This window comes from Euleptes europaea, chromosome 1, assembly GCF_029931775.1.
Source record: "Euleptes europaea isolate rEulEur1 chromosome 1, rEulEur1.hap1, whole genome shotgun sequence".
NCBI lineage: Eukaryota > Metazoa > Chordata > Lepidosauria > Squamata > Sphaerodactylidae > Euleptes > Euleptes europaea.
In genome coordinates this window covers 171,969,482-171,995,212 of record NC_079312.1, presented here as the reverse complement: position 1 = coordinate 171,995,212, position 25,731 = coordinate 171,969,482, and the positions used below count along the sequence as shown (strand labels likewise).

The window sequence follows — 25,731 nt, the reverse complement described above, 5'->3', positions numbered from 1 at the left end:
TCAGGTGTCCCTCACCCCATCCATCAGGCGGGGACCGTGATCAAGACCTGCACTCCAGTGCATCATGCTGCTGAAGATGGTCCCCGCCCCACGGTCATACTCTTCCACCCCACAGATCTTATTTTCTGATCTTTGTGACTCCCCCACTGCCAAAAACCCAGCCCAAGAGACTATGCTAGTGGAAAAGAGAAGAGGGACATTTTTCTTAATTCCTCTAACTGTTGCCTCCCCCCACCACCTAGGGTTGCCAGCTCCGGGCTGGGAAATAGCTAGAGATTTTGGGGGTGGATCCTGAGGAGGGCAGGGTTTGGGGAGGGGAGGGACTTCAATGCCATAGAGTCCAATTGCCAAAGCGGCCATTTTCTCCAGGGGAACTGTTGGCTGGAGATCAGTTGTCATAGCAGGAGATCTCCAGCCACCACCTGGAAGTTGGCAACCCTACCCCCACCTTTCAATAGCCCATAGCATTTTGTGCACAAGGCTTCCTTGACTATCAGCAGCAAGGAAAAAGCAGGGAAGATCTGCGTCCCTTAGCACCTTTGGCTCACCGTTTTATTCATTAAAATGAGTATATTCTGTCTTTTCTGCAGCTCAAAGCAGCCTACGAAGAACCAGACCCGTAGACAACACATTTGTTTTCAAAAAAATAAAATAAACAAATCTCAAATCAGAAAAAAAACAGCTGCACAATTTCCCCTCAAGATAATACCTTCCAAATAGGTCAGCTGCCAAGTGTCTGCTTGAAAAGACTGGGTTTATATTTCTTATGGAAATTGGAACGGCACAGGGGGTCCTCTGCACCTCCTCGGGAAAGTGTTCTGGAGCCAATGTAAGCTACATTGCATATTCAAAGGTAACATGACATTTTATGTCTGTATATAACTTTTAGCAGTCCATAAGAAATTTCTATAGTTAATTTTGCATTTTACAATCAGGCTGAAGAAGTCACTTTTGGTGACGAAAGCGCTGCTGTATATCCGGAAAGGCGTTTCCTCTGAGTTGCCTGACTGCGCAAGCACCCAGCCAAGAGCCAAGCTGACTTTATTGGACATTGTTCCTTATCATGAGCATTTTGAAATTATTGTGACTCTTCGCTGTTGCGTTTGTTTGCTTGCTCCATTTTCGCTTGTCTTGTACTTGTTGCTTGTTTTGGCCCATTTTTGTATACAACATTGTCATCGTCAGTCACTTTTTCACTGTTTCACTGTGTTCTGTTACATCGTTTAAATTATTGTTTGATGTTTTATTACAATATATCACATTTTGCAGAGCCAACTATTGTTTATTTTTGCAACCTCCGGATGGTGGTCGGAGATTTTCCGCAAGGGTTGCCAACCTCCAGGTGGCGAAATAACCTATGCTGAAATAGTTAGACTATGTGAGAGGGCAGCACAAGGCTCAAAAAGAACTTAAATATATATAGAAAGACAATGCTAGCTTAGAAGGCTAATAAATTTATATTAGTATGAGTATCCCAAAATAAGCAACAACAAAAAAATACACTCCCAGGTGTATCGTGTTAATGCACACCTCTATTGCCTCACAGGGCTTAAACTGAAAAATACCACACTGGGTTAAATACAAACTCAACAATTCAAGTTACAGCTCAAAAGGGCTTGTAAGACACGTTTTGGAGGACCTTCATCAGCTTGCCGACCCAATGGATGATTAGGAGATCGCCGTATAAAGCACTTGCGGTTTGTAAAAGTTTCCACTGCTTCAGCTATATGAGCATGGATTGCTAGACTTCCTGGAGTCCAGAAGTATTTCAGCTCTTATACAATTGAGAGAAGCATAGACTGTGTTTCCAAAAATTCTTCAGAGTTGGGATACTCATACTAATATAAATTTATTGGCCTTCTAAGCTAGCATTGTCTTTCTATATATATTTAAGTTCTTTTTGAGCCTCGTGCTGCCCTCTCACATAACCTCCAGGTGGCGGCTGGAGATCTCCTGCTATTACAACGGATCTCCAGGCAACAGAGATCAGTTCCCCTGGAGAAAATGGCTGCTTTGGCAATTGGACTCTATGGCACTAAAGTCCCTCCCCTCTCCAAACCCCACCCTCCTCAGGCTCGACACCCATCTTGGACTTGGAAACCCCTAGCTGCGGCCTAACAGATAGCTCCAAGGAAGGGTTCAGGAAGGCAGCCCTGGGAGGATCTGAGGGGGTAAATGGGCTCAGAATGGGACAAGGTTTTCTTCAGGTAAAACTGGCCCCAGGTCATACAAGATCCAGTTTGTAGGTCCCATCTCCCTGCTTTTTTCTAACCCTAAAGGATAGGTTAGTAGGGTTTCCAGGTCCCTCTTCGCCACAGGCGGGAGGTTTTTGGGGCGGAGCCTGAGGAGGCCAAGGTTTGGAGAGGGAGGGACTTCAATGCCATAGAGCCCAATGGCCAAAGTGGCCGTTTTCTCCAGGGGAACTGATCTCTATCAGCTGGAGATCAGTTGTAACAGAAGGAGATCTCCAGCTAGTGCCTGGAGGTTGGCAACCCTATAGGTCAGTCTACTCACCGTGGGCCCTGGAGGGCCGGGTGGTCCTTCTGCTCCCTTCAGTCCGGTTGGCCCCTGTGGAGGAAAGCAAAATACAAAGATGGTTTAGGGATGATGAAAAATTTCAGAGGTAGTTTGCCATTACCTGCCTCGGCGTCATGACCCTGGTGTTCCTCTGAGGTCTCCTATCCAAATACTAGACACGGTCAAGGCTGAGAGTATGTGACTGGCCTGATATTAATATAATGCTATTAAATTGTAAATTCAAAAGAAAACTAGCAGGGAAATCCACTGCGTGGAAGCTCTGTCACTAGGAAACTGAACAAGCATGTCAACTGTACACGCTGGGAAACTGACAAGCCACAGGGAAACTGTACAAGCATGTCAGGACTGGAACAGGTGACCTTCCCACGTAGCCTAACTATAAGGTTGCCAAGTCCCCCCTCACCATCAGCGGGAGCTTCATTGTGGTGGGGCTGGGCCCCCGTGGCACAGAGCAGTAAGCTGAAGGGCTGCAGTCCAAGCCCTGCTCACGACCTGAGTTCGATCCCGACAGAGGTCAGTTTCAGGTAGCCGGCTCAAGGTTGACTCAGCCTTCCATCCGAGGTTGGTAAAATGAGTACCCAGCTTGCTGGGGGCAAAGTATAGATGACCGGAGAAGGCAATGGCAAACCACCCCCTAAACCTAGTCTGTCTAGTAAACATAGGGATGTGACATCACCCCATTGGTCAGTAATGACCAGGTGCTTGCACACGGGACTACCATTGCCTTTGAAGAGGGAATCTGTTGAGAAGCTTTGGGCAGTGTCTGCATGGAGGCTTGTTGCCACTGTGGGGGTGGGGTATTTAGCTTGCGATCCCTGCTGGACTGCTTCGAGGCTTCCTTTGCATTATTTATGATTTTACCAGCCTTTAGAAGTCACTTCGCTCCTGCCTCGTTCTTTCCCGGCAGTTCTAGGATTCTGTTTTATAACGAATTTAAATTCTGCTTCGAGGCATGAGCGAGGCAAATCCCTGCCATTTCCATGCATAGTCCTAACTTAAGGGTTTCTCTCTCCACGCGCATTCTGGCTTCTCCCTCACACATGTCTGTCCCTCCCATCCAACCTCTTCCCTCAAAGTGAAGCACAAAAGAGGGGTCATTTATGCAGGGGAAGTTTTTGTTTGCTTTACAGTATTCTGATCTGAATTTTCAAACATCATATGCATGAGGGCTTCCCGCCCCCAAGAAATTCCAGGAGTACCTTGTGATTAATTATGCATCCCCAGTGAATCACGCTTCTGAGTCCTGCCCCTGAAAACACAGCCTTATTGAAGTTTACTTGGAGGGGGCAGGTCAGCTCTTAAAGGGACTGCTCCCTGTCTTTGTGTGTGCTTCTGCAAAACTGGGTATTCCTTCCCTACTTTCTTCAACAGCCCTCATGCATATGATGTTTAAGAATTCAGATCAGAAAACTGTGCAGCAAACCAAACACAAACTTCCCCTGCATAAATGACCCTGGAATCCCTTTACCTGGAGACTGTGAGGTCAGCCCCAAGAGCCTATCACTACTTTAAAGACAGAGGTAGTTTGGGGAAAAGGAGGAGGAGCAATGTGTGGTGAAAAGGGCCAGCAACAGTCCCTCCAGGTAGGTGGTTTCACTGACCCTGTGACTTGATGGCAAATACACACACACCCCCCACACCATTATGCATTACATTCTCTGAGTTCCCAGCTTTCATTTAAAATAGAAAAGTAAGTCTATAGCCCATTTCATTGTGGAGATACAATTTCCCCCCATCTATTTCTGCAAGTAAAAGGGGGTACGAGAATGACTCTTTTTTAAAAATGAAAAATGGGAACGCAGAGAACCTGCTGCCTATTTTGTCCAAATGGTATATCGAAATAACGCTATTAAAAAACCAATTTAAAAAGGAAAGAAATACTGTCTGCGGTAAAGAATGGAAACGGTTACTGTGGGGGAAATGGCTGGTGTGCATGTAAGACCAGGGGGGCGGTGCGATTACCTAGAAGGGCACTAAGGGGCAAGAGGGTAGCAGGGGGGCGCTAGAGGTGGGCCCCTTCAACTGCATTGTTCACTAATTTACAATGAATCAAGCTATGGCACCATGCCGGCAAATTTGGTGGAAACTATCAGAATTTTTTCCAGACTTTGAAGAGCTGGTACCACTGGATCAAGTTCATCAGTTTTGTTGAATAAATTTCAACTAAAAAGTTTTGATTTGATTTTGAATAGATGTGCAATTAATTGCTACTGTTTTGAAATGTTATTATTATCTTCTTTAGTGAGCCATAAAAACCCCTATTTTAAATAATGCTTTTTATAGGATAGGGTAGGGGGCGTTGGGGTTGAGTTTGTGGAACCAAGGGGGCAGTGGCCCAAAAAGTTTGGGAACCACTGCTTTAGAGGATTGTAGTTGGAATGTTTGAAGAATTTAGACTCCCCTCCCCTTTATTTGATGTATTAACTTTATTGTTCTTGAATGGGGTAACCCAGTTTTATTGCATTGCTGATTTTATGTATTGTATTATTTTTCCAGTTTGGCAATCCACCTGGAGTCTCAACAAGAAAGGTGGACTACAAAGAAAGGAAATAAAACCATGGCCACCCCAGTCTATCATGTTCAGGGATGTTTCCCTGCATCGCTTCCCACAGAAATCTCTTCCATTAGCATGACAACACTTACGATCTCTCCAGCAGGTCCTCGAGCCCCAGTGAAGCCCCTCAATCCAGGAGGGCCGTTTTTGCCAGAAATGCCGCTAGGGCCAGGATCACCCTATAATCAAAGGTCAAAGTTACTACAGGGGGAGCTCCAAAACCGCACAACGCTTCAGCAAGATTTTGGATTTATTTGCCCCTCTCCTTCTGCCCTTTCAGATCGAGGCTGGTTTCATTTCCCCTGCCACTCCTTAGAACAGGGGTGCCCCACATTTTTGAGCCTATGGGCACTTTTGGAATTTTCAGCCAAGGGGGCAGATGCCAATACAAAATGGTTGCAGCATGAGATGGAGCCAAGGAGGGATATGTATTTTGCTTTCCTCCACAGGGGCCAACCGGACTGAAGGGAGCAAAAGGACCACCCGGCCAAAAAACGTCCCGCTGGTTGCAAAGAGAGACCTGGCAAGCCTACATAGAGTCCAATTGCCAAAGCGGCCATTTTCTCCAGGTAAACTTGCTGGGGGTAAAGGGAAGATGACTGGGGGAGGCACTGGCAAACCACCCCGTAAACAAACTCTGCCTAGGAAACGTCGAGATGTGACGTCACCCCATGGGTCAGGAATGACCCAGTGCTTGCACAGGAGACCTTTACCTTTTTAAAAGGAACTCTAATGGCTAAAGATCAGTTGTAATAGCAGGAGATCTCCAGCTAGTACCTGGAGGTTGGCAACCCTAGTTCCTCTATACTCCTTCCCTGCAAGCAGAAAACTAACACAATATGCAAACAGCTAGGGTTTTGTTTTTTAAATCGGCAGGGACCTGTTGCAGGCGGGTGCGTTAAGAATGTGCCAGCTCCCCCTCCAATCTGTCATGGTGCAGCCCCATCCAGAATTCTGCCTTCTCATTTTGCTGCATGTACAAACCAGGCCCTAGTCTTGCTCAACCAGGTGCGTGTTTGGGGGGAGGGGGGAACGGAAAGCTTCTCCGTTCGCTGCTTTTCTTTGAACTGGCACTAGGGAATGCACAATTAAAGCTGCAAATGTAAACTGTGATGCAAGCACTGGCGATGTTCCGCAGGCTCATGTGAAATGTCAACATGCACACATGAACTCCTTAGACTGCAGGACTTGGTTTCCGTAGACTGCAGGAGGACTGCAGGAGGAAATTCCTCCTTCCTAAGTTAGGACATACCCGGACCTGAATGGCACTTTTCCCTCCAGACTGTTGACAACCCTAATATAGGGTTGACACATCCCTCCCACCCAGCCACCGGTGTGGGGGATTGGGGATAGGGTAACCAGATCCAGTTTGGGAAACACCTGGAGATTTGGGAATGGAGCCTGGGGAGGGCAGAGACCTCAGTAGGGTACAATGCCATATAAACCACCCTCCAAAGCCTCCACTTTCTCCAGGGGAACTGATCTCTGTAATCTGGAGATGAGCGGCAATTCTAGGGGATTCTCAGGTGTACCTGGAGGTTGGCATCCTTAACTAATGCCCTTTGTTCATATCCAACAAATAGAAGAAGATGAAGACGAAGACGAAGAATAGTTGGTTTTTATATGCTGACTTTCTCTACCACTTAAGGGAGAATCAAACCGGCTTACATTCACCTTCCCTTCACCTCCCCACAACAGACACCCTGTGAGGTTGGTGGAGCTGAGAGTGTGTGACTAGCCCAAGGTCGCCCAGCTGGCTTCATGTGGAGGAGTGGGGAAACAAACCTGGTTCACCAGATTCGCCTCTGCCGCTCGTATGGAGGAGTTGGGAATCAAACCCGGTTCTCCAGATCAGAGTCCAACGCTCCAAACCACTGCTCTTAACCACTACACCATGCTGGCTCTACACCAGGCTAGACCATGAGCATCTGGCTTCTGGCATTCCGTGCCCTGTTCCCTCCCTGTGTCCCATTGTCACACCCTTCCCCCCAGGGGTACATACCTTAGCACCTTCCCTGCCAGCAGCACCTGGCAGCCCTTGTTCTCCAGGAGGTCCAGGAGAGCCTGGGTGGCCTCTCTCCCCCATAGGGCCAGTTTCCCCTGAGTTTCCCTGTTGTGCAGAGGAAGTACAGCATTTGAGAGCCTCTCGGAGCCAACCCCCCCCCCAACAAACCCCAATATGATTAAAGCAGAATTTCTGGAAGAGCAACCACTGCCTGAAGCTTGCTACACATAAGAACATCCCTTCTGGATCAGAAAAAGGTCCATCAAGTCAGGCAGTCTGTTCACCCAGTGGCCAACCAGGTGCCTCTAGGAAGCCCCCAAACAAGATGACTGCAGCAGCAGCATCCTGCCTGTGTTCCACGACACCTAATATAATAGGCCTGCTCCTCTGATCCTGGAGAGAATAGGAATGCATCATGACTAGTATCTGTTTCTACTAATAGCCATGAATAGCCCTCTCCTCCATGAACATGTCCACTCCCCTCTTCTAGCCTTCCAAGTTGGCAGCCATCACCACATGGGAATTCCACATCCTGTGGCAGGGAACTATGTGTTGTGTGAAGAAATACTTCCTTTTATCTGTTTTGAATCTCTCGCCCTCCAGCTTCAGCAGATGACCCTGCGTTCTCCACATCATAGTTCCTGTGTACTGAAAGGACCCAGTCGTTTAATAAACTTTAGTACATTCCTCCAAAAACCCTATGTGCTAGAGCATCCCCGTCACTTCTGGGGTAAACCCAGAAGTGACGGGGATGCTCTAGCACATAGGGTTTTTGGAGGAATGTACTAAACCCAGAAGTGGGTAAACCCAGAAGTGACATTAATTGCCCCTCTTCAGCTGGCCTGCGTCTGCCCGCCAGCCAACTGAGGGGTAGCCCTCTTAATTGGCGAGCAATTGCCCGCCATTACCTGGTATCTGGCAACCTTAGTGGGTTATCAGTTAAGGAAACCAATTCCAATTCTGCAGTCTCTTTTCCTGTTTTTCCCATCGATTCAAAAAGGAGACTTTTTAAAATGCAGTCTCTTTACTCAGGACACAACTGGACAAAAAAGTAGAGTTTGATTATCAAGCCTGTTGCACAACCCTCTCTGGTCGCCTCAGCTGTTCAGTTCGAGAACAGCTCAGATTATCATTTTTACTAAGTCTGTATACACTTTTTTTTCTTTACCTGTGGTCCCACGACCCCAGCAGGCCCTGGCGGGCCAGTTTTGCCATGGAATCCCTAAAGGGAAGGAGAAATGAATGTTAGGGTCTAAAAAGGAGAAGGTAACAATGAAAGAATCCTGTTGGGACTTCAATTAAGGCCCACAAATCTAGTGGACGGGTGGAACTAGGGTTGCCAGGTGCCCGCTGGTGGCGGGCAAACCCCGGCAATTGCGCCCTCTGCCCGCCGACCACCTAAGGGTCGGCGGGCAAACGTGCATTCACGCTTGCATACCGTGCGCGGCACTTTCAGTTTAGAATCGGAAGTTCCGCCTCTCAAGGGGCCTTTACCTCTTAGTTTGCCGCTTTTAAGAGGTAAAGGCCCTTTGCAAGGCGGCACTTCCGGTTCTAAACCGGAAGTGATGTGAGTGCGTCGGTGCGCGCATGCGCGCGCGCTTAAACAAAAAAGCCTCCCGCTGGAGGAAAAGAGGGACCTGGCAACCCTAGGTGGAACATTTGATGGTTTGCCAGGCAGCCCTGAGAAACTGCCCAATAACCTCTTGATGAATACCATATTCCTGGTGCCCTCCCTTCTACCAAGTGTTCAGCAGCAGCCATTTGCCTCTTGTCTTCTTCTCTCCCCCCAAAATGGTGGACGTGGCTGAAGATACTGGAGGCAACAGCAGCCAGGAAGCAGGAGTGCTGATTCAGGCCTGGCAGGGGGTGTTTGGGGGGGGGGCAAGGGGAATAAATATGCAATGTTACAGAGGAAAGAAGGGGGAGAAAGAAAGGGCACCTAAAGGCCAACCTTACTCTTTGCCCCAAAGGGACACTCACCGGCTCCCCACGTTGGCCTGGATGTCCTGGCAAGCCATCCTTCCCGGCAGGGCCCTACCAAGCAGAAAGTTCCGCATTAAAAGAGAAGTCATGGGATGGACCATTTGTAGGGTTGCCAACTAGGGTTGCGAACCTCCGGGTGGTAGTTGGAGAACTCCCTGCTATTGCAACTGATCTCCAGGTGACAGAGATCAGCTCCCCTGGAGAAAATGGGCTCTTTGCAAGGTGGACTCTATGGCACTGAAGTCCCTCCTGACCCCAAATCTTACCCTCCTCAGGCTCTACCCCCAAAATCTCCAGATATTTACCAACCTGGAGCTGACACCCGTATTGCCAACCTCCAGGTGGTAGCTGGAGATCTCCTGGGATTGCAACTGATCTCCAGGCACTAGAGAGAAGTTCACCTGGAGAAAATGGCTACTTGAGAAGGTGGGCTCTACGGCACTATACCCCACTGAGATCCCTCCCCCTCCCCAAACCCTGCCCTCCCCAGACTCCACCCCCAAAATCTCCAGGTATTTACCAACCTGGAGCTGGCAACCCTAACCATTTGTCTCAGACATTCCCCCAGAGAGCTGCAGCAAACAGGCACATTCTGGAAAGGCTTGGCTACTTATGCAAGAGGACAGTCCAGCCCTCACTGAACTATCTCTAGTGTATTTATTTACTTCACTTATAGTTCACCTTTCTCACTTGCTGAGATTCAAGGCTTAAACTTGTCACATGGGCATCTGGACTCTACCAGAAGAGTTGGTTATAAAGCCAGAGGAACAGACTTTGGAGGACTTAAAAAAAAAATTAGATAGTCCATTGGGAATTTGATACTGAGTTACGCCACCATCCTACAACTGAAGCTTTAAGCTGGAACGAGCCTGCTGCGGAGAAATTGACAAGTTATTATTCTGGTGGAATTTGCTAGTAATAACCAACAAGCTGAAGAAGCCAGCAACGAAACATGTACACTATCTAGAGGACAAGTAATTGTTGGTATAGCTATAACGGCATCTCTGCTAGTGCATTGGCTGATGTACTTCTGAATATCCTTATTGGATGGACTTTGATTGCCTTACTGTATTTAACTGTCTTTTGGACTATAATTTTGTACAGTACTTGATGCTTATTTGATTTGGTGTAGTATATAGCATTGTAGAACCTCCAGGTGGTGGCTATTACAACTGATCTCCAGGTGATATAAATCAGTTCCCCTGGAGAAAACGACCGCTTTTGCAATTGGACTCTGTGGCATTGAAGTCCCTCCCTGCTCCAAATCCCACCCTCCTCAGACTCTGCCCCCAAAGTCTCCAGGTCTTTCCCAACCCGGAGCTGGCAACCCTAACAGTATGAGACATACCATCAGCAGCGCAGTAAGGCTGCGTTACAAAATGAGAAACCAACACAACAGAAAGCAAAGAAAAGACATGACACACCAATAAACAATGCCGCCACCCCCGAACGAAACCTAGACTGCAAAAGTAAAAAAAAGAAACAAAGAACAATGCAGCAAGAACAAGATATCGGAAGGGGTTTGCCGTGCAACAGTTAAATGTTCATTGCACAGTGTATCACCTGCTGGGCAGACTGCCCTGAGCGAGCGGTAATAAAACAGTTGTGATCAAGCAATAAGTATCCCTGTTTATTTATGTCCGTATCATGAGAAAAATGAACTGTTGGGAGATGTTTGGAGCCTAGGAAATCCAGGCCGCGCGTACTCCAGAAAGCAGATAGGGATGCTGCCCTTTTAAGGACCTTGATCAAGAAAGTAGGAGGAGAGGGGAGGGCGACGGAATACGAAGGCAGCCCTCCAGGGGAGAAAGTCCAATCAAAGCTCTAGAGGACAGAGATGGGGACAAGACATCTCTGGGGGGAAAGGGGACTTATAGCTAAAGATCTAATAAGATCGGCCACCTGCTTCTTTACGGGCAGCTTCAGAAAGAGCATTTCAAGCTATCAAAAATGCTGAGATGGAAACATGCCCCGTGATTTATGTGCTTCTGTCTCTTTTTTTACGTGATGAAACGTCTTAAGGTTACACGAATTTTCTTGAAACGTGGCGCCTGCGGTGGGAACAACAACAACAAAAAGCTTGGGGAAAATTTCAGTTTGGACAAATTTCCCCACTTCAAAACTGCTGAACACAAATCGAGTTCTGGGCAAATGGCTGTGAGCGCTGTAAAACATGGTTAGCGCGGCAACCTTTTGAGGCTTTGCAAAATGGCAACTAAATCGGCGTTTACGTTTGATAGTGGGTGGGTGAGACCAAAGTGAGCCACAGCATGTCTCCAACCATTTGTGGAGGACTTTGCTGCTTCTAGGGTTGCCAACCTTCAGGTACTAGCTGGCGATCTCCTGCTATTACAACTGATCTCCAGCTGATAGAGATCAGTTCCTCTGTTCACAACCAGTGAACAGGAAATGAGTCAAAGCTGCAGGTGTTTATGCAGGCCTATGATCTTGTATGCCCTATGACTCCTGTACGCTCTATGCACCACCCCACCAAACACATACATAAAGAAGAAGAGTTGGTTTTCATATACCTTTTTAAGGTGTCTCAAAGCGGCTTGCAATCGCCTTCTCTTCCCCTCCCCACAATAGACACCTTGCGAGGTGGGTGGGGCTGAGAGCGTGTGGAGAGAACTGTGACTAGTCAAGGTCACCCAGCAGGCTTCATATGGAGGAGTGGGGAAACCAACCAGCTTAGAGTCCGCTGCTCAGGTGGAGAAGTGGGGCATCAAACCTGGTTCTCCAGATTAGAGTCCACCGCTCTTAACCACTACGACATGCAGGCGATAATATAAAGTTTAACTATTAACATAAAATATATAACTATAAGCTTTTAAAGGTTTAAGGAGAGCTAGGTTGGTATAGTGGTTAAGAACGGTGGACTCTAATCTGGTGAACCAGGTTTGTTTCCCCACCCCTACACAGTGCCTATGTACAGACTGTTCCCCAGTCCTTTTCCACTGTGACAGTTAAACCAGGCTGAAATGCTTTCTTGTCTGGTGTATAATCCAAATGTAAAAATTGGCTCGATGGCAAACAAACACGAACAGCATGCTCTCTCTGCCGCATAAACAACAGTCACAGGTCCAGCCTGAAAGGCATTTTCCAACACCAGTGATGAAATTGTAAACTGATGTCTTATGGAGACTGTGTCCCACCCTCTCCCACCCCCACGCCATTTCGAGGCCTGCGGGAATGGTGGGACCCACTAGATTTGGCGACAGAATGATACTTACAGGTGGCCCTTTGGGCCCTGGAAATCCATGGGAGCCCTGTGGTCCAGGAGGTCCCTATGGAAAGAAGAAGAGGAAGAGGAGGAGGAAGAGGAAGAGGAGGAAGAGGAAGAAATAGAGGAAGAAGAAGGTTTGTTTTTAGACCCCAATTTTCTCTATCTTTAAGAAGTCTCAAACTGCCTTACAATCGCCTCCCCTGCCTCTCCCCACAACAGACACCTTGTGAGGTAGGTGGGGCTGAGGCAGCTCTAAGAGAACTGTGATTAGCCTAAGGTCACTCAGCAGGCTTCATTTGTAGGAGTGGGGAAACCAACCTGGTTCTCCAGATTAGAGTCTGCCGCTCCTAACCACGACACCACGCTGGTGGTGTAGTGAGATGGTGTCTAGCATTCTCCAACGCTGTTGCCCCGGTCTTTGTCTCTCTCCCACCCCTTCTCAGCATACAACTTGTCCGATCTCATCATCAGCGTTTATATTCAAGCCCATCCTTATTCCTCCCACTTACTGTGGCGGGCGTCTCTCCTGCTGCCCATTATTATTTATTATTTTAATCTTCATCTGACCTCTTTGATGTTACGGCCGCTCCTTGTGGGATCGGCTTCTATGATGTCCCGACCTCTCTGTCTGTACAGGTGTTTGCTTTTTGTCAAAAAAAGGAAAATGGGATCTTCTGACATTACCCTGCCTGGCCTCCCTCTGCCTGCAGGGAACTGATAATTCAGCTTACCTTTTCTCCTGCGATCCCAGGGGCCCCGTCATGGCCAGCATCCCCCTGTTAGGAGAAAATAAAAACTGAGATGTGGCAGAACTGGAGTGCCTGTTGGGAACTGATATGGAAAATTATCTCAGTAGAATCAGACTGATGGGCCAGCAGGGAAAAGTTCTTGTCTGTTCTAGTTTGCATTGTGTGTTTGAATGGTGTTCCAAATCAAAATATCCTTTCCTGCAGAAAACTAGCTTACTACCTCGAAGGCAGACGTTTTCGCCTTTTACGCAGGGACGTTTGCCTGTGGTCACCCCCGCCGACTGCTTCGGGGCTTCTTTTTGATTATGAGTGCCTTTTCTGCCCATCAGAGGCCGCCTTGCTCTCCCCGTGGATTTTACCCGCATTTTTCAGATTTTGGCTAAAACAGCATCCGGAAAACACAGGCAAAATGCACGGGGAGAGCGAGCCAACCTCTGGCGGGAGGAAAGGGCATGCATATTCAAAAGGAGGCCCCCAAGCAGTCGGAGGGGTGTGTGTGTGACTGCAGGGAAACAGCCCTGCATGGAAGGCCAATGTTTTCTTCCTTGTCTTTATGTTCTCCCTTATGTTTCTCTCTTATATTTTCGCCCTTTTGTTATTCTGTTTTAGGTTTGTTGTTGTTTTTCCATGCAGGGGTACACTAAAATGTGCCATCATCCACCTAGAAGAAGAAGAAGAGTTGGTTTTTATTTGCTGACTTCCTCTACCACTTAAGGGAGAATCACACCGGCTGACAATCACCTTCCCTTCCCCTCCCCACAACAGACACACTGTGAGCTAGGTGGGGCTGAGAGTGTGTGACTAGCCCAAGGTCACCTAGCTGGCTTCATGTGTAGGAGTGGGGAAACAAACCTGGTTCTCCAGATTAGCCTCTGCCACTCATGTGGAGGAGTGGGGAATCAAACCCAGTTCTCCGGATCAGAGTCCACCACTCCAAACCACTGCTCTTAACCACTATACCACGCTGGCTCTCTACACCTAGAGTCTGAAACAGGACAGTCCAAGAAATTCTGTACTATTTGATTGAAATCATCAAATAGACTGCACTAGTAACACGCTCAGATGGATAACAGTGGATAGACACATGTGGGTTAAACAGCAGGTGCCGAGAAACATACCAGAATACATGTACTCTGTACAGAAAACAGAAATACCTTTGGTCCTGGTTTCCCCGTGGGTCCTGGCAAACCACGCTCACCAGGAAGACCCTGGAAGAAGAGAAAGGACACAGACTGGGTCATTGAGCTTTTGGTATGGTAGCGTGAAAGGTAGGAAATACATATCCACTTGATTAACAGAATCTTTCAAAACATACACAATTGCAAATGTTGTGTGGGGGGGAGATTCAAATTTGAATAAAAATTCACATCTTGCAAGCAAATTCCAGAGAACATACAAACATAAGAAAAGCCCTGCTGGATCAGACTAAGGCCCATCAAGTCCAACCAGGAGCCTCTAGGAAGCCCACAAACAAGACGACTGCAGCAGCATTATCCTGCATGTGTTCCAATGCACCTAATGTGATAGGCATGCTCCTCTGATCCTGGAGAGAACAGGTATGCATCACGACTAGTATTCACTTTCACTAGTAGCCCTATCCTCCATGAACAAGTCCACTCCCCTCTTCAAGCCTTCCAAGTTGGCAGCCATCACCACATCCTGGGGCAGGGAGTTCCACAATTTAACTAGGGTTTACTAGAGGATTAGGATTCGTCCACAATTGTTGCAGGCAGCTCTAGGATGAAATGCAGACGACCCTTCCGAAACAACTGTGGCATTCTCTATTGCATCACAGCACTAAGGGGGAAGTTTCAAGGAATATGGATGAGTTCTGTTTGCGCCATTTTGAGAGCCTCTTGGACTGGGTATTTAAAAAAAAACCCAGAGCAGAGTAAATTTTTGGTTTTTTTCTGGATGTTAGGAAGAGGCTTCTCTCTTCCCCTCATCCTTTTGCACATGCTTTTCATCAGCCAGAGGCGGGATCCGCGGCAGCTGTGCTGATCAACAACCTCTGATTTCCTGGTTCTTCACATTGATTTCCTGTCAAGGTGAGGCTGATCAACTTGCCCTCGGCTGGCTCATTCATCTGGACCTTTCCGCAAAACGTGATGTGGACATTATTAGAAACCTTCTTTCAAAGGCCACAGGAGGTGACTCCGCGGCCTGTAACCCCTTCTACCCTTCCATAAGGGGTTACAGAAACCCTACAATTACCATTCTACAGCACCGAAACAATAGAATAGCCTGCACAAGTTGTCACTGTGGAGGGGGGAAAGAAGAAGAAGGCGAAGGAGAAGGTGAGTTGGTTTTTATATGCCGACTTTCTCTACCACTTAAGGGAGAATCAAACCGGCTTACAATCACCTCCCCCACCCCACAACAGACACCCTGTGAGGTAGGTGGGGCTGAGAGAGCTGTGACTAGCCCAAAGTCACCCAGCTGGCTTCATGTGTAGGAGTGGGGAAACAAATCCAGTTCACCAGATTAGCCTCCGCTGCTAATGTGGAGGAGTGAGGAATCTATCCTGGTTCTCCAGATCACAGTCCACTGCTCCGAACCACTGCTCTTAACCACTATACCACAGTATTTTGTCCTTCACCCCCTCCAGCCTTTTCCCTCTCTTCTCTCTTCATTATTTCCAAGCTATTATAATCTCTTTTTTAGTGGGTAGCTATAGCCCTGACCTGGATGGCCCAGGCTAGCCTGATCTCGTCAGATCTCAGAAGCTAAGCAGGGTCGGCCCTGGTTAGTATTTGGATGGGAGACCACCAAGGAAGGCCAGGGTTGCTGTGCAGAGGAAGGCACTGGCAAATCACCTCTGTTAGTCTCTTGCCATGAAAACCCCAAAAAGGGGTCGCCATAAGTTGGCTGTGACTTCATGGCACTTTACACACACACAGCTGTAAGAAAGCCAGTGTGGTGTAGTGGTTAAGAGTGGGGGACTCTAATTTGGTGAACCAGGTTCGATTCTCTGCTCTTCCACATGAAGCCTTCTGGATGACCTTGGGCCAGTCACAGTTCTCTCAGAACCCTCTCATCCCACGCAGAGGCAGGCAATGGCAACCCCCCTCTGAACACGTCTCTTGCCTCGAAAACCCTACGGGGGTCACCATAAGTCAGCAGTGACTTGACCGGCACTTTCCCCCAACACCAGCTGTGGGTTAGGGAGGGGCAAGATTCAAGCCTGGGAAGTTGCGTTGCTCTGTCCGATCTTAGAATCACAGAATTGGAAGGGACCACCAGGGTCATCTAGTCCAACCCCCTGCACAATGCAGGACATTCACAACTACCCCCCTTGTTTTTTTTCCTTCTAGTGTAACTGCGGTAAGATTAACCAACACAACTTGACAATAAAAGCAGACGGGAGACCCACCGAAGCCGTGCAGCTAGGCAAACACTCACCGAGGGACCACGTTGCCCAGCCTGTCCCGCCTGGCCGGCTTTACCCTAGGAAGGAAGATAAAGAGGAATTGATCAGTGTGGAGAAAGACTGGGCGGCCCTCCCCTTCCTTGCTTAGACCAAAACCCCATCATCCGGGGAGATATGTGGGTAAATCCTAACCGCTCCCTTTCCTTGCCCTTTTTCATAGCCCTGGGAACATGCAGCCGAATAAAGGTTTGAGCCTGTTTCTCAGGCCCCTGCAAGCGGCAGCCAATCAGAGAGAGGCAAGAAAACATGATTGAGATAATGTCGCATGCTTTCTCCACTAAACACTACTGGGAAAGGAGGAAGAGATGCGGGTGAAATCTCACACATAGCTGCACAACCTCACAGGTTCATACTCAGATAGGGCTGCCAACCTCCAGGTACTCAGCATTTAGTAAAAAAATAGACACTTCTGTGTATCTTGTAGTTACAACCAAATAAACACAGACACAATTCTTATAATTACAAATATTCAAGGTATATCAAAACCTATACAATAACTACTACTGCACACTAATCAATATCCACCAACCAGTGAACAATATAACATAGACCAGCTAAGCAGGTTTTGATATACCTCGAATATTTGAAATTATAAGAATTGTGTCTGTGTTTATTTGGTTGTAACCGCCAGGTACTAGCGGCAGATCTCCTGCTATGACAATTGATCTCCAGCCGATAGAGATCAGTTCACCTGGAGAAAGTGGCCGCTTTGGCAACTGGACTCTATAGCACTGAAGTCCCTCCCCTCCCCAAACCCCGCCCTCCACACGCTCCACCCCAAAATATCCAGGTATTTCCCGACACTTAGCTGGCAACCCTATACTCAGAGGTGTTAATTCTGGAGTCATCATCTGCTGTCTATAAAAGAGAAGAATGGCTTGGATCCTGCCTAGATTTCCCTGGGCCTAAGTGGGGGGGAGGGAATTTCCTCTTTATACACTGTAGGCGAAAATGCATGGTCGCTTTATCCTCCTTTAATCCCTATTTTAGCCAGGATTGAACGCGCATTAGGTGAAACGCATGCGTTCAATCCTGGCTGAATCCTGGCTGAAACAGGGATTAAAGGAGGATAAAGCGACCATGCGTTTTCGCCCTTTATCTGTGCATTGCAAGCTTTCTCCACTACTAGGAAAAGGGGGAGATGGGGGAGAAATCTCACATATAACTGCACAACCCCACAGGTTCATACTCAGAGGTGTTAATTCTGGAGTCATCATCTGCTGACTATAAAAGAGAGCAACGGCTCAGATCCTGCCTAGATTCCAGACTGTGCAAGCTGATACAAGCTCTCCTTTGTATTCCCGCAACTCATGTCCTTCTCTTACCTCCAGTGGGAAAACTCGGTCAACTGACCAGCCTTTACTTCCAAAGCTGGCTCTGTCTCGATTTCCTCATCTTTCCCTCAGTTGCTTATCAGCTGCCTCTCTCAACCCTTTCTTCAGACATCACTTGAAGTTCTCTCCCCCCCCCCTCCTCAGCTTTTAGCCTGGCCTCCTGGTCTAGGAAAAGATTTGATCTCTTCACCTTCCCAGAGCCGAGCATTAAGACACATGCAGGAATGCATCCACACTTCATGATGTGCAGTGCTGCTAACAGTTGAACCAGCACTAGGGTTGCCAACCTCCAGGTGGTGACTGGAGATCTGCTATTACAGCTGATCTCCAGACGATAGAGAGCAGTTCACCTGGAGAAAATGGCTGCTTCGGCCATTGGACTCTATGGCATTGAAGTCCCTCCCCTCCCCAAACCCTGCCCTCCTCAGGCTCCGCCCCAAAAACCTCCTGCTGGTGGTGAAAAGGGACCTGGCAACCCTACCTGGAGAAAATGGTCACTTTGGCAAGTGGACTCTATGGCATTGAAGTCCCTCCCCTCCCCAAACCCCGCCTCAGGCTCCGCCCCCAAAACCTTCTGCCAGTGGTGAAGAGGGACCTGGCAACCCTAGCCCCCCTCTATTTTATCTTCACAACAACACTGTGAGGTGGGTTGGACTGAATGAGAGAGAGAGAGAGGCTGGCCCATGGTTACCCGGTAATCTTCAGGGCAGGAAAGATACTTGAACGCAACGAGGTTCCTCCAGTTCTATTTTAGCGCTTGAAGCATTTCAGAACACTGGCTTCCAGTTCAAAAGTTATGTATGCATTTACAGCCTGCCTTTCTCATTAAGACTCAAGACAGATTACATGTGCAAGTCTTTAATGCACTCTTTGAGTTAAAAAAAACCTTGGGGCTCTTGTGCCGAAGCTGAACATGTGCCACTAGGGCTTGAAACGTACGATTAAAAAAAAAAAGCTACAAGATGACCCAGGATGTGAAAATGTGCTCCAAATCTGAAACAGGATCAGATTGAAAAGGCCCAAATTCAGAAAATTGTGTTTTGCCATGATGGTTTGAAATCTAACAATATCTTCTCCTCAAAGCCGTTTCAACCCCCCCAAAACAGGTAGGGTTGCCGGGTGCCCGGTGGCGGCGGGCAAACCCCCAGCAATTCACCCCTCTGCCCGCCGACCACCTGAGGGTCGGGGGGCAAATGGGCACACACGAGCGCACACCGCGCTCATTGGCACTTCCATCTCAGGAAGGCCCTTTTCCTCTTAGTTTGAGTGGTAAAGGGCCGCTTTACCACTCAAACTAAGAAGAAAAGGCCCCTCGCGAGACGGCGCTTCTGGTTAACTGGAAGTGACGCGCGCACGTGCACACACAATCCCAACCGCAGCCCCATAGCCTCCCGCTGGAGGAGAGAGGGGACCTGGCAGCCCTACAAACAGGGTTCCCGTTTCTAAGAAAAAACACCCCTTAGCTATTCTTTACTGTGTATAGCAGCAGATAATGAAAGGATAGTCAGCAGAGGAGTCCTCCACGACCCTGTGCTGGGGTTGCCAACCTCCAGGTTGTTTAGCAACAAAACGAGAAACAGCACGGTAGCCAAGCTGTGATTAATACGGTATAATGAGAACCCTGGCACAGGTACAGGAGTGTACGAAGAATCACAAGGATCCACAAAGCCGATCATTTAGTATCTTACATGGGACATACACGTGGCAAGCAGAGAAACACAAATTACACAAAATGCCTATAGCCAATTACTTACATAAGAAAAGAACATAAGAAAAGCCATGCTGGATCAGACCAAGGTCCATCAAGTCCAGCAGTCAGTGGCCAATCAGGTGCCTTTAGGAAGCCCATAAACAAGACAACTGCAGCAACATTATCCTGCCTGTGTTCCAAAGCACCTAATAAAATAGGTGTGCTCCTCTGATCCTGAGAGAATAGGTATAATAGCATCCATTTTGACTAGTAGCCATGAATACCCCTCCTCCTCCATGAACATGTCCACTCCCCTCTTCAAGCCTTCCAAGTTGGCAGCCATCATCACATCCTGGGGCAGGGAGTTCCACAATTTAACTAGGGTTTACTAGAGGATTAGGATTTCCCAGTAGTAAATTGCCACTAAATAGGCCACTTGGTGACACGGAAGCAAAGTCCAACTAGTGAAGGAAGTGCAAGCAAAAAGGAAGGGCCGGCTTCAAAAGTCCTTTCTGAACTGTTCTTCCTCAGTTGCAGAGAGGCGAGTGAAATTGACATGATCTTCTTGCTTGCGTTTTCTTATGGAGCCAAGGTAGGGGCACTTTACTATTGGGATGTTCTTATCACCATACGTGTGTGTTAGTTACAGTAGTTTTGTGCATGGAAAATGCCCCACCATGTATGCAATGTTGAAGTAATCAGCTATAGTCATTTTTGTGTAATTTGTATTTCTCTGCTTGCCACAAATACGTCCCATGTAAGATACTAAATTATCGACTTTGGGGATCTGTGTGATTCTTCGTACGCTCCTGTATCTGTGGCAGGATGCTCATTATACCGTATTTATCACAATTTGGCTACCGTGCTGTCTCTCGTTTTGTTGCTAAGCATCTATCAGCGCAGCATTTTTGTTATTTTTAACCTCCAGGTTGTGGCTGGAGATCTCCCGCTATTACATCTGACCTCCAGGCGACAAGAGATCAGTTCACCGGGAGAAAACGGCCGCTCTGAAAGGTGGACTCTATGGCATCACACCCCATTGAAGTCCCTCCCCTCCCCAAACCCTGCCCTCCTCAGGCTCCACCTCCCCCAAATCGCCAGGTTTTTCCCAACCTGGCAACCCTACCCTGTGCACTGGCAAAAGAGAGCAGGGAGAGATCCAGGCTGGGGTTGCTGTCCCTGTTTGGCACGCCCCGAATGCCTCCTCCCTGTTTGCTCTGCCTTCAAGACGCAGCTCCCGTTTCTACTCACCCGCTTGCCTTTCTCTCCAATGAGGCCCAGAGGCCCAGGAAATCCAGTTGAGCCCTGTGGGAAGAGACAGCCCAGAATGGAGCCAATGATGACCGGGGGGGCCCCCCGAATCCCTTCCTTTAGCTTCACATCTCCCCTCACACTTACCTTTGGTCCTTGGCGTCCAGGGTGGCCTGGTAAGCCTGGGACGCCCAACTTGCCCTGAGGGAAGAAGAGGCGATCAGAGCCCAGATTAGCTGGGTGGGGGTATGCATGGGTACTTTCACTCACATTTGCCCCCAATGTGTCTCGGTTGTTCCTTGGAGTCCTGCATGAGTTTTCCCTCCAGTAGGGATGACCTCGCTGCCAGCCCTCACAATCCCGGGTCTTCCCGTTTCTCTGTTAACCCGATTATTTCCTCTCCGCTGAGCTCAGCCCGGGTGAAATCCCCGTGCATAAGGAAAAGCGCGGGATGCACAAGTTTGGTTTCTCTCACAGCCAATTACAAAGCAGAGTGTAAAGAGGCAGGGATTCAAATGCTTCCTGTCTCCTGGGAGCTCTTTCTGAGCAGAAGAAAGGGCGAAAATGCACGGTCGCTTTAGCCTCCTTTATTCTGTGTTTCAGCCAGGATTCAGCCAGGATCGAACGCACGTTCGGCGAAACGCATGTGTTCGATCCTGGCTGGATCCTGGCTGAAACAGGGAATAAAGGAGGCTAAAGCGACCGTGCGTTTTTGCCGTATAAATGCTTTTTTATGCAGCAATTGGGTTGGGGGGAATTTTGTCTCACAGTAAGCTCTACAAAGTAAGCCATTTACAAAGCAGCATTTCAAGAGGCGGGCATTCAAATACTTCCTGATTTGAGCTTAGAGACTGCTGGTGCATAGACTCCCAATAGGGAACTGTGGGTCCAGCGAGCAACGAACCTCAGGTAAAACTCCCATGCATCAACGACCAGAGAGACTCAACAAGGTAAACAGAGATTGTCCCTCACCTTCTCACCGGCTGGGCCAGGATGGCCCGATTCCCCCAAAGGACCTGCTTGGCCTTTCAGCCCCTCGGGGCCATCCTCACCACGGATCCCCAGTGGGCCACCGTCTCCCTTTTGAGAAATGGCAAGGATAAGAGAATCAATGGTGGTAGCGGTTGTAGGACTCTGTGCTGAAAAGATAGTCAAGCTTTGTATTAAGAGACATCCCTCCACTACCCGTTCCAAGTATTAGAACACTTTTTTCTTTTGTTTTGCAAAAAGTGTAATTGATTCTGGGGTAGGAAGGGAATCTAGCATTTTGTTAGTTCTTAGCAATCTGCACCATTTTGTTAGTTCTCAGCGATCCCCCGCAAATATTTGGAGCCCAATGCTTTGAGGGACGGAAGGTAGCATGGTATAGCCCAATCTCGTCAGATCTCAGAAGCTAAGCAGCATCAGCCCTGGTTAGTATTTGGATGGGGGACCACCAAGGAATATCAGGGTTGCTAAGCAGAGGAAGGAACTGGCAAACCATCTCTGTTAGTCATTTGCCTTGAAAACCCCATGAGGGGTCACCATAAGTCCGCTGTGACTTGACAGCACTTTACACACATACACACAATGCTTTGAAATTTATTTCTTTATTTTTGTGCGTTATTTATAGTCTGCCTTTCTCACTGGGACTCAAGGCAGATTACACAAAGTGAGTCAATAAGATCAACAGGACAGCACATCCAATAAACAATGCAAAATTACATAGCAGGATCCTACTTACATCAAGCGATACACAGTAGTATAGACCTCAGCCTCTAATTATGCATACAAGTAACCATTTCGTAGAGTATAGCCCTAATTTCCTGTGTCAAAAAGCCCATTTGAATAATTGTGGTAAGCAAGGAGAGGGGGACCTTTGAGCCTCTGAGATTCCACCCCCCCCCCAGCCTTTTCTGGAAAAAGGCACCCCAAACCAAAGCTCTGCAGGGTGCAGCGTAACAATCGTGACCAACAATGCATCTTGGAAAACCAGTGTTTTTCTGTCAAACCCAACGTGGGGTTAGAAGTCAACTTGGTTAGGGGCGTGCACAAATTATTTTTCGGTGTTTTTCAGGTTCGGGTTTATCAAACCTGGAATTTTTCAGAAAATTCGGAAAACTTGGAGCTTCTGCCGAAGGAGACCAAAGCACACTGGGAGCGAGGCTGGCAGTTCTTCATCATGGCAGCCTTCTGCTCTCATTTATTGCCATTTTTTTTGCCGGTAGCCCCCCCCCCAAATAGTGAAAGTGTATTTGGGGGGGTGTTTATTCGGCATATTGATAGGAACACCCCTAAACTTGATATTGGGTAGAGCAGGCTGCATCTTGCTCCAGCATCCCAGGGGGGTTCTCATGCCAACCCACGCAGCACAGGGTTTCTTGGACAACGTAGTCCTGCATTGCCTCAAGGCAACAGCCATGGCACTGCTTGCTCTGCACAAATGTAGGACTGCCATCAACATAATTCACGTGACACCTCTCCCTCTCTTGGCTGATTGTGGCCAGGAAAGAGTCTGAATGGCCCAGATTGTGCCTCCTTAAAGAGGCCCCCCTGACACTTTGGAAACTTCAGGCATAGTGGGAATGGTATGGCTCACCCGGTCACCCTTGGGTCCCATGTCACCCTTGAAGCCAGGAAATCCGTCTTCTCCCTGGAAAAGGACCAAGTGTTAACAATGGCTAGAATGCAAGTGGCGCAGAGTGGTAAGCTGCAGTACTGCAGTCAAAAGCTCTGTTCACGTCCTGAGTTCGATCCCGACAGAATTCAGTTTCAGGTAACCGGCTCAAGATTGACTCAGCCTTCCATCCTCCCGAGGTCGGTAAAATGAGTACCCAGCTTGCTGTGGGGTAAAGTATAGATGACTGGGGAAGTCAATGGCAAACCACCCCATAAACATAGTCTGCCTAGGAAACGTCAGGATGTGATGTCACCCCATGGGTCAGGAATGACCCGGTGCTTGCACAGGGGACTACCTTTACCTTTAGAATGCAAGTACCTGGCAAGCCAGTTCTGACACTGAGGAAGAGAACACGCTTATCCACCCTGTCCTAGCTCAGAAGTGCTCAGTTACGATAGCAACCCGCTTTGGTTGATGACCGTGGGTCTTTACTCCTTGACTCCGAATCTTTAGGAGGGTAGGAAGTGTTAGAGCCTTCTGGGGGAGGGAGGAGTCTCAAGCTCTGATTGGTCAGTCTCCATCTTGGACAACTGGTTAGCTTGCTAGCATAAATCAGGCTCCCAGAATATGGTTAGCAACCACGTGAAACAGTAACCTTGCTACGCTAGCAGGCCTGGGTTTCGTTGGTGTCTGGACAGAAGACTTCCCGAGGATACTACATTAGCCGTCATGAGTTCCATGACAGAAGAAAGGCAGAGGGTAAATACAATATAATGTGCTTGAAAAATTCTGAACATATGCTCCCAAGATGAAACTCTGTAATATTCCAAATGGCAGGTTGCTGTTAGATAGAAAGATTTTAGAAAGGGGGAAAAATACCATTGCCATAAAACTCATCTACTTGATTAAAAAAAGTTTCCCTTGGCATCAAATGGCAAGAGCAAAACCGAAAAAAATAATAACAAAATTGGATGGATTTCAAACGTGGGCAAATTTTTATCATTGCTAAGAACTGCTTTCCATCCGAAGCCTATTTGACCATGGAAAATTATTTTTTACTAAGGAACGGATGCTAGCATAGATCCCTTGGAACCGAAACCTAGAGAGGTTGCTCGGGGCGGTCTTAGCCAATGGGTGTTCAGGACAGTTGCCCTGGATCTTGTTCTGGGGTCGCCCTGCCCCTCCCCAATGGAGAAGGGAAAAGAAGAAGAGCAGGTTCGGTCATCTGGCCCCTCAGTGGTAGCCACTTGCGCTTGCCATGTTAGGGTTGCCAGGTCCACCCTCACCACAGGCGGGAGCTTTATTGTGGTGGGGCTGGGATACATTGTGTAGCAGTACCCCGAGTAGGACGTGTGATGTAACCTACAACTTGTTGATGGATATGTAGAAATATAAGAAGACCATTGATTGAAGGACTGATGAAGAATTATTAATTAAGAATTTGAAATGGCTGTATCCTCATCAAGACCTTGGCTTCTACAAGACTACATGATATTTCATTTCAAGAAACTTACTGTACTCTTTCAAGACATATTTTTGAATCTTTTTGACTTTATTGTACATTTGTCACCTTATTTGTTTGTCATATTGTAGGTCATATCTTTATATGTTCACTATGATGTGTTTGTGTATAATTAAGTAGCTTATAACCCATTTTGCACTTTTGTTAACAAACTTCTCGCTCCTGTACTAATTTCCTAATCTCCTTGATACTAATACAGTGGTGTCTATTTTCTCCCCATTATTTGGTATCTGGCAACCCTAGGCCCAGTCCACAGCTCAGATGGCCATCTTCTGGCAGTGGTGAGGGCATCCTCTTGCTTGGCCCTGGCAGAGTGGGGTGGGGGCTAGGGTTGCCAACCTCCTGGTACTAGCTGGAGGAGATCTCCTGCTATTACAACTGATCTCCAGCTGATAGAGATCAGCTCACCCGGAGAAAATGGCCACTTTGGCAATTGGACTCTATGGCCTTGAAGTCCCTCCCCTCCCCAAACCCTGCCCTCCTCAGGCTCTGCCCCAAAAACCTCCCGCTGGTGGCAAAGAGGGACCTGGCAACCCTAGGTCCAGCAGTGGTAGTGGCAGTGAAAAGGACTCAAACTGCCCCCGAGGTTTCTGTCTGTTGGCTCTTTACACCCGGACTGGACCGAGGACAACAGAACCATAACTCTGGAAGGGAACCGTATGGTCATGGAAGGTTCATTCCACCCCTATCCTGGCTCTTACACACATCTGCTACCTCGGTGATGAACCTATTTAACACAGAACAAAAAGTACCACAAGTGGAGTCAGCAGGAGCAGACACGATGAATACGGGATGAAATCCATGGGGTCCTTGACCTGATTCCAACACCTTACACCATCTCCCCACTACC

General features: G+C 48.0%; 1 protein-coding gene across 1 annotated transcript in view; it reads right to left on the bottom strand.

Annotated features, from left to right (window-relative positions):
* The window catches only part of COL5A3 (collagen type V alpha 3 chain), a 158,497-nt gene that overhangs the window by 39,899 nt on the left and 92,867 nt on the right, over positions 1-25,731 (bottom strand). Inside the window, exons 29-41 of the mRNA XM_056867384.1 lie at positions 23,339-23,392; positions 21,733-21,840; positions 20,908-20,961; positions 20,761-20,814; positions 16,458-16,502; positions 14,210-14,263; positions 13,038-13,082; positions 12,314-12,367; positions 9,078-9,131; positions 8,266-8,319; positions 7,095-7,202; positions 5,182-5,271; positions 2,515-2,568 (exon numbers count right to left, since the gene is read on the bottom strand). Of these exons, the coding sequence (XP_056723362.1) occupies positions 2,515-2,568; positions 5,182-5,271; positions 7,095-7,202; positions 8,266-8,319; positions 9,078-9,131; positions 12,314-12,367; positions 13,038-13,082; positions 14,210-14,263; positions 16,458-16,502; positions 20,761-20,814; positions 20,908-20,961; positions 21,733-21,840; positions 23,339-23,392 (828 nt within the window). The remainder of the gene's footprint in view (positions 1-2,514; positions 2,569-5,181; positions 5,272-7,094; positions 7,203-8,265; positions 8,320-9,077; positions 9,132-12,313; positions 12,368-13,037; positions 13,083-14,209; positions 14,264-16,457; positions 16,503-20,760; positions 20,815-20,907; positions 20,962-21,732; positions 21,841-23,338; positions 23,393-25,731) is intronic.